This window comes from Phlebotomus argentipes, unplaced genomic scaffold (assembly GCF_947086385.1).
Source record: "Phlebotomus argentipes unplaced genomic scaffold, Phlebotomus argentipes genome assembly contig_75, whole genome shotgun sequence".
Classification (NCBI taxonomy): domain Eukaryota; kingdom Metazoa; phylum Arthropoda; class Insecta; order Diptera; family Psychodidae; genus Phlebotomus; species Phlebotomus argentipes.
In genome coordinates, this window is record NW_026776170.1 from 1,537,739 (window position 1) to 1,549,387 (window position 11,649).

General features: G+C 35.7%; 1 protein-coding gene across 8 annotated transcripts; it reads right to left on the reverse strand.

Annotated features, from left to right (window-relative positions):
* Positions 1-630: 630 nt before the first annotated feature.
* Positions 631-10,086, reverse strand: LOC132257094 (enolase-phosphatase E1). Of its 8 annotated transcripts, none has more exons than XM_059753828.1 (9): positions 9,951-10,086; positions 9,840-9,899; positions 7,151-7,846; positions 5,579-5,687; positions 3,768-3,950; positions 3,481-3,681; positions 3,278-3,426; positions 2,135-2,402; positions 631-1,173 (listed from the first exon to the last, which is right to left on the reverse strand). In XM_059753828.1, exons 1-9 carry the CDS (start codon positions 10,005-10,007, stop codon positions 683-685), a joined length of 2,214 nt encoding a protein of 737 aa, XP_059609811.1. In that variant the 5' UTR covers positions 10,008-10,086; the 3' UTR covers positions 631-682. The 8 variants fall into 8 exon arrangements, with proteins under 8 accessions (XP_059609811.1, XP_059609815.1, XP_059609810.1 ...); XM_059753832.1 differs by adding an exon at positions 8,472-8,641 and having other exon boundaries at positions 3,278-3,681; positions 9,951-10,005; XM_059753827.1 differs by having other exon boundaries at positions 2,135-2,396; positions 3,278-3,681.
* Between the last annotated feature and the right edge of the window lie 1,563 nt (positions 10,087-11,649).

The following is an 11,649-nucleotide window of genomic DNA, read 5'->3' on the forward strand; positions in this document are numbered from 1 at the left end:
ATTTAATATAACTGAAATAACATAAAGCATTTCAGAAGTTGAAGGGATGTGGCATATAAAGAACTTTTTGTTCTCAATTACTCTCTTGTCTTTGGTTTTTTCTCAATTGATGAATAAAGAGTTCAACTAATTATTCCTATCTACAAAAACAGTACGGTTAGATGCAGTGTTCAATACTTTGGTTATTTTATCAGATTTGTGAATTTATGTAAATTGATTTGTTATCTGCTTGGTTTTAACATCGACATACATTCTCCATAATATTATTTGTAACATGTAATTTTGAATATATGTAATATGTAGATAATATATATGTCGTACAGAAAAAAAATCTGAAATGCTCAGAATAATCCTTCCAATATTCAAGAGATTATATATATGTGTGTGTATTTTTTGTGGATTTGCACCCAACAGCAGCTCATATATATATATATATATATATATATATATATATATATATACGTATATATGTGTATATATGTGTGTGTATATATATATATATATATATATATATATATATGCGCAATTCAGTGATTGGCCGAAACTTATTTTGAAAAGCTCAGAACGATGAATAGGAAGGGGAAATTGCTCACGGATCCTTAAGCCATCAGTAAAAAGTACCAGCTGAAATTTCGCACAACTTGTTATTTATTCACTCAATGAACAACAAAAAAGAAACGGTTTAGAAATCCGTGAATGGCAACGACGGCTGATCAAAAGTAACAGGCTTGTAAACGTGTGCACCACGCCAGCCGCGTGCTGCCGTATTATAGTTGCGCCATTTTGGTACTGGTGACGTTGATGATGATATACATTGCGGCGGTGTTGCAGATATTGATTCTAGTGCTGGTGGTACATAGCGTTGCTTTGAAGCATGATGTAGCTCATTGAAGACATATTGCGTATTCATAGGAGCTTTTGGTAAATCTGAATACTGCGTATTCAGAGGAGCTTTTGGCAAATCTGCATACTGCGTATTCAGAGGAGCTTTTGGCAAATCTGCATACTGCGTATTCAGAGGAGCTTTTGGCAAATCTGCATACTGCGTATTCAGAGGAGCTTTTGGCAAATCTGCATACTGCGATAAAGGTAAATTCATGCGTTGGTGCGGTACGCCCGCACGTGGTGGTGGAGCATAACTGCTGAGTGGCAATTCGGGTGGCGTGTAGATGCCTATCGGGATAAATAAAGTGATTCAAACACAAGTCGATTGTAGTAAGCGATAATCAAAAAAAAGTATTTGTATATAAACGTTATACATTCTTTGTTATCACTAATATTACATATTGATATTCAAATCCTTTGCCGAAATTATGTTTTACTGTAATAAGGTTAATAAAAATTACAGAGAAATATAGATGTCTTATCAAACATAATATTATTTTCTTTTTATAATTAAGATCTAATTTGAAAATTTTTGGTCAATTTGACTTTTTCCCGATACTATTTGTATATAAAAATATGGTGAAAATGAATTCTTAACAAGTCTGTAGAAGAAACTTTACTGAAGACGACATTGCACTTTCCAGTGCATAACACTTGCTTAAAAAAAATTCAATATAAAAATAACATTTTTCATTACAAGAAATGTGCAAATAGGATTTATAACTTTCATATAAATGCTCTGTTAGATCTAAAGAGACAAATTCCGCAGACTATGTTGTGCGAACAGGAAAGAATATACACGATACACGTGATGAAGAAAGAGATAAACCTAATCAATAGTAGCTGATCAAAATACTGTGTTCTCACCATTATAATTTTTCTACTCCGATACAATTCGAGCCGTGGCTGTTTCCTACTCTATTTTTGTTTTCTTCCTTTGAAATGACATTTATAATTTGTTGTCTGTTTTCATTATATAGGTAAGTTACAGGAAAGTTGTGAATAAAATATATTACAGAATATATATACGAGAGAAAAAAGGATGAGGGTGAGGTTTTTTAAAGTAATAGTTTTCTTTTAAAAATTCACATTCAATTTGAAACAATTGGAAAAAAGACATGTGTACTTTGGTGATTAAAGTTATTTTGCTGACACAGTTGATGTTTTAGTTCAAATATAATTAATTAGTAAGATACCATCAAACGGGCTTGCATAATAAAATTGTGCATTCATAATACAGAGTTCTTGCCTGTTTTTTGCTCAAATGTGTCAATGAGTGCGCGTACTGGGACAGCATAGAAGTCCTCCTCGAGGGTGTGAGTAAGCGAAAGCGAATTGACTGGCCGCGAACACTCACCAGAGAGATATGGCCGTGGAGCATTCCAGCCTTGCGGTACCGACGGTCGATATGCCAACTCGCGACTTAGTTGTACTGATGAAGGCGGTGATTTGTTCGCCGCCTCAGTACGAGATAAATCCACGGATAGTTGACATTTTGGAGGCGATGATTTCTGTAACTATAACGTTCATTTAAGAACAAAACCAATCCATCGGATAAATATTCTTGTCCCCATGCTGCGTTTAAAAGGTTTTCTCGATGTCCTTTCAAACTCGTGAGTGACAGGAACTAGTAATAGTCAACAAAAATTTGTAATCCTTCTGTTAGTAAGATGGGCATAGGGATACCCTTACAAAAACTGCTACTAATCAAGTTTCAATGTACATGTATATGAATAATTCAATTCCGTAATAAAAGATTTATATGGAAATTTAGACCCTATCAGTTTTATATTGTTAACTTGTGTAGAATTTCAACCTTAAGGTTTCTTATTATATTCTTATATTTTCAACATACCGTTATCTAGAATTTGTTACAGCAAATGTGGCGAGACGGTAGATACCAAAGCAAACTGTTCTGAGCGCAGAATTTTGAGCATTCCATAACATCCTTCGCAATAAATGCGAATCTTAACTTCGTATTCGTTAAATTCGTTGGCTAGCCGTAGCATTTATTAACTATTTAATTACTTCCTTGGCGGTTCATCTCATTGAAGGACAAATCTTTATCCATTAGTAAAAGTATTCGAGATATTTTTCGGATAGGAAATGATCCGTTTGCTGACGTACAACGAGTGGTTCTAAAGTTTACCTTCATTTATAAGAAATGTATATATAAATATATATACACAAAACCAACCACTACAACTATATATATATATATATATATATCTGAATAAATCTATCTTATATATATATATATATATATATATTATATATTATATATATATATATATATATATTAGTGTTACTGAAATGCTTTACTATCGGTACATTTACTACGACTTCATTTCAAACTCAGCATGGAACATGTCTGTTTTAAAGCGTATCTTACGAGTATCTGGTCCATTTTGACGCTGGGTTGAGTTTTAGGACCCTCATTGATGAGCCTGGCCTCAGATGTGAGCATAGAAGTTTGATATGCACTTTCATCAACAATCCATTTTTCGGAGCGCTTACGACGTTTTGCAAATAGCTCAGCACCTATATCAAGAAAAAGGAAGCTTACACGTTGGTTATGCGCTAATTGGGATTTACCTTTGCCACCGGCAGCTTGAAGTGCAGTCACCACTTCGGCACAACGATCCAATGACGGAGCTGTGGGTTCGACAACGACTCCCTGAGCACGTAGAGTTTCTATGTCTTGCACCTGCCCTCGTGGGTTCATCACGAACTTGAGAGGTGTCTTCTCTGAACGGCTTTCTTCGTAGTTCGATGTATTGAGCACAAGGCCCTTGCCTGCGGAGGAGGCGTGAGGAGAGGTGGTAACGTCGACATGCAGTTGAGATATGCTACAACTGCATGACGACGCGCCCGCGGCTCACCTTCACCCTCGTGCACCCACTTAACGGAGCGCTTCTTCCGGTTCACGTACATGGACTGCCCTTTAGAGTGCTGGTTGCTGATATCACTCAACGAATGTGATATGCGTCGTGCCAGTTCTACTTGATCCTCCACGGTGGGATGGAGGGTGGGTGAATAGAAGCTCGACGACGCGTACAGCTTGCCTATGACCGAATACTTTAGTTTCACGCCAGTGAAATGTTGCCATTCAAGGGGTTTTTATTTACACATTTCCATGCTATATCAACAATTTTATCCCAAAAGCTAGTTTGAATAATTTCTATTAACTTGAATTGTCAACTCAAGCTATAAAAGCATGTGAATATTTCAAACACTCCAATATAGATTACATTTTGATATTTATAATCAAATTCGTAATCACATTACACAGTCTATCTACGACATGATGAGTATAATATATTTCCCGCAATATGTTTAACGCAATTAATGAGAATTGTAATGAAAAAAAATCTTCATTTGTCTTTTTCTTTCCATTTAACACTAGTATTAGGCCATTATCATACAATGATGGTCAAGTCTTAACTATTTGATTTTATCTTGTGCCTCAAATTTTGAATTTTGCTTTCAATATTCTGCCGAAATTGAATCTGTGACTGATTGTAGCGTTTAAAGAAATAAAAATATTTAATTTTTCTAGGAAAATCAATAATATGTAATTATCATCAGTAATCTAATTGTGCACAAGATAGAAAATTTCGCATATATACGAGAAAAGCCTTCAAATGCAAATGTATTTAGGTATATTGGTTTTGAGACGCAAATAAATAGAAATCTTAAAACAATTTTCGCCTTAAATTATTTTATATTATAATAGTTGCGGTTTACATCAACGCTCTTATCTTATTTAGGCTTTAAATTTCTCTTATCACGACCAATAGGCAAAAAACCAATGAAAATTTGATTTGTGCGTCTCCTGAGCACATGTTGGAATCCCACATTTTTGCGTTTTTGATTTTACTATTTTGGGTTCCTCGAGCAATAGCAAATATGTAGTAAGCTGTGATGTAAATCGCAGCCCCTAAAATGTCATAAGGCGATTTTAAAACTTTTCTCTGGTCAATTCGTGAATAGTGTTCGTAATATTCACCATGTTGTATGCCTTACATTAATCAAAATAGCTTCATAAAAAAAATTAAACTGTACGTGGGCTTTTTTTCTACATAGATATCTTGCTAAAATCCTTTGCTCTAGTTTAAAAAATATTAAGTATGAAAAGGAAAAAAACAGTTTAAAATATTCGAATTCTAAAATTTTATCCTTTATGTGTTTAAATATTCAGAGTGTAAAACCGTGTGGCTCGAAGAAATAAAAATTTTGTTTCATGATTTTGAGAATAAAAAGAACAGTCATTATTACAGTTATTTTCTCCTGATTATGTCATATTCAGAAATTTAAATAAAAGACGGTAATTATTGAAAAGTAATCAAGAATTTTCAAGATTGGTAAAATGTTTATGCCAATTTCAAAGAAATTTATTTGGTTCACTCCAAATGCATGTGGCTGTTTGAACGTTTTTCTACAATATTTTCAGTTAGAAAAGTGTTTTTAGCATGATATCTATTTTCCGTACGGCGACAAAACATGGAAATTCGTTCTGAAAATGTGTTTACGGTTTGATGAGCACCTCAATTGTAAGCAATCATGCATAGCGTCTCGAATGTCTGCCGCATTTCCAATTAAAATGTGTAGTAAATTGGGTGAGTGAGGGTGAAGGAGCCGATTTAGGGCGAGACATCGAGAGCGCTGTGTGTCTTATTGTCTTGTAGCTTACGTTGGCGTGGTAGTATCTCCTCAGCGTCCGTAGCAGGCGTGAAGATTTTCTGTAAGTCCACCACTTTTGTACCATTCTCCTTATCCTCTAGGGGCGCTACGACGTCATCCTTTAAAAACATACGCCTAGTTTTGGGACAGTGCTCCAAAATTATATTCTCATTTGTTCAGGAGCGAGTGAAAGAGTTTCATTCTATACTCGCTCCTAATCATAATAAAAATGAATGTATTGAACAAAGAAAATAACTCTACACTACGTTCATTCTAACAGTAATTATTTAGCAAACAAATATCCATAATAAAAATGAGTTCTCGGCAGGCTGCAAAACGTCACATGAACTTTAACAAGTCTTCTAAACTTTAGCACACTATGACCTTTCAAAAATGAGAGATTGTATATTTTAGCCAATGTTTTTTTTATGCAATTGAATTTATTTTAAAACTAATAGGAATATTCCAATCCGGATTTTTATTACTTAATGAAAGCAGACTTAGGTGTGAGTAACTGCTGAGTGATAAAAAAAATCTTATCTAAAATTAAACTTGACGACAATTATTATGGTTGTGATTTCTATGTCTTAAAATCATTATGGGTTTTAATTGTGTAAAAGATAAAGCAAAATATTGCTACATAAATAAATATATCAAAAGCAGGTAAAATACCAAATTCAAAGTATTTAAAAAAATTTAGATAGGTTAACTGCCGTGAGCTAATTTTTTACTCAAAGCATTTCTTTCTCAATTAAAAATTTACGTATAAGTATCAGTGAATTTTTTTTTTAATTTTCGATTCTGATTTTTCCTCATTTTATTTAATTCGTGAACTAATTCGAGCTTTTACTAGCTTATTCGGCTATTGAATTTCGATTCTAACAATTTTCAAACGAAAAATTCTGTTTATTACGCAAATAGAAATAAAATTATTCGTATCTGCTAATACGGTTAAATAGGAAAAGTCAATCAGGTTTTTCATAGTCCGAAAGATCCCTGTAAGTGTCGTGTAACGAATTCAAAATTTGTTTTAAGTTGGGAATTGGAAATTTTAAAAGTTTTATACTAATTGCAAAATCCTTCAGTGTAATTTTTAAGTGCATTAATGGAAAAATATTTGGTCAAGAACTCTGCCACTGAATTTAAATTATTTTAAACTACTATAAAATTGCCAGAACAGCTGAGAATGAATAAGTAGTAATTGATAATCATTTGTTGAAAATTACGTCAACACATCACATTCATTTATCCATATTCCAATAGAATTCTGTCTTATAATATGTGAATGTTTAGAAGACTCGTTGCTCAAATGTCGCTTATGCGCAATGAACAAATTCTTAATTTTAGAGGCGCCGCCCACCATGTGCCAGATTTTACGACTTAGCGCAGTGAGGAAATCCCTCTTAGTGGGATCGAATCGATCTGAGGGCCTGAAACCACGACACTTCAGCACTGTACAATTTGTGGCGCTATATGATCGCCTCAGGCGCACCATTTTCACTCACGCGCGGGTTACAACTAGTCAGTTTCCGCAGTAAACGGGCCAGAATTAGCGTGAGCCCAGACGATCATGCGCTCTTACCGGTGCCGTCTCCATCTGGCGGTCGATATCACTTATGATCTCATGAATTACATTCTTGATGCTCTCCTGATGTATTTCGCCATCAGCTGATGCCACCTGTAACAACTCTCTTTGAGTTTCTGCCTTCGGTTCATCCTCTCTCTCTGTCTTCGTCTCCTGCGTCCTTTGCTCCGACTCGTTTGGCAAATTTGCGCCTTCAACCAAATTTTCAGATTCCAATACTTCTAACATGTTCTGTGATAATATATTCGCCGATTTTTCCGTCTCATCCTTGGTACATTGTTTCTCTTCTTGCTTTTCCAGAGCTGATTCATCCTTTCCTTCTTTATTTTCTGTATTCTCTGATTCTTTAGCATTCGTTTCTGAATCTTTCATTTCATTTTGTTCTTGTGATGTATTTGGTTCCAAGACTGATACACGTATCTTAACTTGCTCTGGTAAAGTACTTTCTTTCACTTCTATGACATCCTGTTCTGGATCATCTATGATTTCTTTTATTTTAACCTCATTCTCCACCTTGCTTTCCTCTTTCTTTGAAATATTCTTCGTAACGTCTGCCTCCTCTGTTTCCACCTCATCCTCAGACTCCTCCGCAGACATATTGTTTTCCTCGGCTTCTTGCTCCTCTTCTACCTCTTCTTCTTCTACCTCCTCTTCAGTATTATCTTCGCTCATTTCCCTATTCACATCTTGAGGCTGTGGGAAGACAATTACGTGTCACTGCCTGGCGCCACTTCCTGGTCAAAGCAAAGGTAAAGAGAGCAAACAAGAGAGCTAGAGAGAGAGAGAGAGAGAGAGAGAGAGAGAGAGAGAGAGAGAAACAGAGATAAAGTAAACCGATACACACGAGAAAAGTGTATTCCAAAGTGACCCATGTCTGTAACACCATACAACACTCACTATATACAAACTTCGTCAGTTCACCATACAAATTAAAATCCTAAATTTTAATATCGAAGCAAACAACTTATATATAAGTGAAAAATTCATTTTTAACTTATATCATTATTTGCACTCTCTAACACATCCGAGGTCCGAGTGATGATAATCAATGGACTATGTGGCTTTAGTAGTTTGCATCTTTAAACTCAGCGACAATACCAAATACTTCCAGACTTTATGCGGTCGCTCCCTCTCTCTTGTCAGTCTCATATGCTTCCTAGCATTTGCAGCCATTTTTGTGATTTAAAGCAGTATGTGCCTACTTATTATGCATTCGCATTTATTTATCCATGAACGTTTCGAACTGGGTAACAGATGTTAAAAAAAATGATCGAATCACTCATTTTGAAAAAAAGGATTTGTGTCGGCCCAAACTGACCTCTTGAAATTTAGGACCTGGGCGTGAAGGAGGAAAAACCAGCAGTATGTACTATAATGTATATTGTAAATAGTCGTATGTATTTCAGCCAATGATGTGAGATTTTCTGCCATTTGTCTCATTAAGGCTGTGGTGAATGTCGATGGCAACCTTCTCTCGGGGCCCCAGAGCTGGGATGCATTTGTAATAAAAATCGACAATGAATCGATAAGAAATAAATAATTATTAGTCTAACATGGGAAAACACCTAACATATATGCACATTTAAACTAAAAGTACTACATATATACACACTATAAAAAGGAATCTTATTTTGAAGGGCGGATTTAAATATTTGGAATGTTTTATGGTGTTTGAGTTCTTGAATGAAATGACTATATTTTACAGAAACGGCCCTTATAGCGTAAACTCTTCTTTCTTCATACGACGTTTCGGAACTTATATTTCTTTTTCTTAAATGTACAAATTATATGAAGGGAGATTTCGAATAAACATATCTAATGGATTTGCAAGCACGATGTGGTTTTTATGGAATAGCGATTGGGGAAAAGCTGATCATATAAAATTATCCACGAACACCGAGTACATCGATCACTATGTTCCGTTTCAGCCAGCATCACTATTTCCTGCGACCCTGTGTGTGATTTTCTGCCGTCCACACATCATCATAACCGTAAAAATTCTAATTAATTCTGAACAACAAAGCGCGACAATACGTATGTGTGAAACTTTATTTGGCTTTTTGGACGTTTAGTTTATGAAGTTCTAGATAAATGTCGACAACCTAACTGAATAGTCATATGCAGGTGTTTCCACAGCTGTCGAGTCACTTTGAAGATGAAAATGTGTGACACATCAGAAACGGAAGTAATAATAAATAGGTTATAAAATGAAAATATTTTTGTCACTCATGGCATCCTTTAGCTTATTTGCGTAAATGAAAATAGCGTTTGTGGCTGCCTCTGACTGTACGCACTTGACAAAAATAAAAACGAGCACACAAAGTCGTGATATTAGAGTAATATGGAACTGATAAATCGCGCCAGAAAATCTCAACGACATGCTGGTCATTATTTTTTGCCTCTATAACTATATAATTTGATTTTAACATATTTTTTCAAGTTAAGTTTCGAGATTTGAAGTTTCCTTAATAAAAAAATCATTGGAAAAAACTGAAAATTACATTTGAGAATCCAGCCAAAGCAGCTCCATATTGCTCTACGGGTTTTGTCAGCTTTCAAAAATATTTCAAATATAGATTATTTGTTTCTTTGAGCAATTGCCATAGCTTCAAATTGCAGTTATATTGACCTCAACTGCTTTGTCGACGTAAATGCACATCGAGACGACGCTATACGAGCAACTTACCGTGGCAGTATTTTCGTTAACCTTCTCCTTATTGATATTGTCATTCTGCACATCGTGCGTCTGCAAAAAGGTGGCGCTGTAAGCTGACCTTGGTTTGAGGATGTTTCTTACCTCCTGTGTGATCGTCGCGTTTTTCACCGCATGACCCTCTTTTTCCACAACCTCCATTCTGTACTTAGTCACGACTCCAACTGGGCATTAATACCACACATCAGCTACCACCGAAATAGATCGCATCTGCGCGATAGGATTCTTTCGGAAATATCTCTGTAAAGGGTGCGCGTGCACAATGAGCGTATACATGCATTAGTAGAGCAAAACTACTCTCACCAACTTATTCTCCCTGCCTAATACATTAGTAACATTAATATAAATATCTTATGCTTTTTATGTGATTTCAAAAGCAATAACCCTTAAATTGAATGAGAATTAATTTCTTTTAATAGCTTTCTGTTAATCTTTTAACACAATGAAAAAATTTTAAAAATTTAGTCGATTAAGAGTTTCCAACACGATTTAACACTATATTATAAAAATATGTATGAATTTCAATAGTGAAAACACTAAACTTTGTTTCTCGTAATAGATTTATTGACCTTGTGCGCATTTATTTTCACGCAGTGAGCAGCGGGAAATGATATTTCACTTGGATTGAATTAGTTCAGGAGTTGCATAAGATATCACGTCAACAGCATCCAGACCATCGAACGAGCCCATTGTGCATCTTCACTAATATTACACTTAGAACCAAAGCTTAAAGTTAATCAAAACATTCCGATTTTTGGTTTATTTTAGGTAGTACAACTTTGGCCTTGTATATTTTTCCTTATTTCTGTGACGTTTATCTCCACATATCCTCTGTTTTTTCCCGCTCAGAAGCAAGGTTATTCAAATTAGCTAGTCGAATTCAGTGTCTAGCGAAGCTTAGCCTTAGAATTTTTTTTTTGTGAAGACGATATCGCCTATTTGCAAGCGATATCAGACTGATATTGTTGCCTTTTATATTGGGACAGATGCGAAAAACATTTCGAAAGTCATTTATATTTCAGTTGGAACATTTATCAGCAACCTTTTGCACAGCCAACTGATAATTTGTCTTCAGGAACAAGTCAACGATCGTAGCCATATACAGGGGCTGGGGTGGGAGAATTTACCACTACGCAAAGCAGGGAGCGGGTGTGGTGTTTGCCACAAGCAAATGATATTCCAAGAAATTCAGAACGATTATACGACAATTTTCAAACTGTTCCCACATATATCGAAAGAGTCACGGCAAGATGCGTGAGCGCTTTTCAATGTCTTTATTGATTATATTTTTATGTTTCTCTGCCGCCTCATGCAAAATTTCATCAAAAATAGCGCAGTGTTGATCATACTGAAAGTACGTCTTGGGATCGCTACCATCAGAGCGGTGGCAAGGATGTCTCGTCTTATAGGCGACGTCCTACTCAAAACAATGCTCTTGGGGTAATATCCACGGACGTGTCGGTGGAGCGACGGGTCATGTCAAATTCGCCGTTAGAGGGTTTGGATGCACTCAGAGTAGAGAAAACCGGGAATCTTTCCATTCATCCGCTCGGCTCTAAAGGAACTTACCTGTTAGAAACACACACCTGAGCAGGATTTCAAGCAGATTTGACTGTAAAAGACGCTTCGCATTTAGCTGCCTCATCAGAACTGTTCTTCAACTCACGGGTTGCCGAATTTAGACATTCTACCGTTGAGTTATACTCATGAAGTATGAATTGGGCTTGAAATTTAAGCGAAGTCTCCATTCCACCCGCTGTTTTGCGCCTCAGACGGCGCGGTA

Coding starts and splice junctions, on each gene's coding strand:
- LOC132257094 (XM_059753826.1), bottom strand. CDS start 10,007: ATGGAGGTTGTGGAAAAAGAGGGTCATGCGGTGAAAAACGCGACGATC. Junction 9,900..9,950: donor ACGCGACGATCACACAGGAG/GTAAGAAACATC, acceptor ACCTTTTTGCAG/ACGCACGATGTGCAGAATGA. Junction 7,847..9,839: donor TTAACGAAAATACTGCCACG/GTAAGTTGCTCG, acceptor GTCTTCCCACAG/CCTCAAGATGTGAATAGGGA.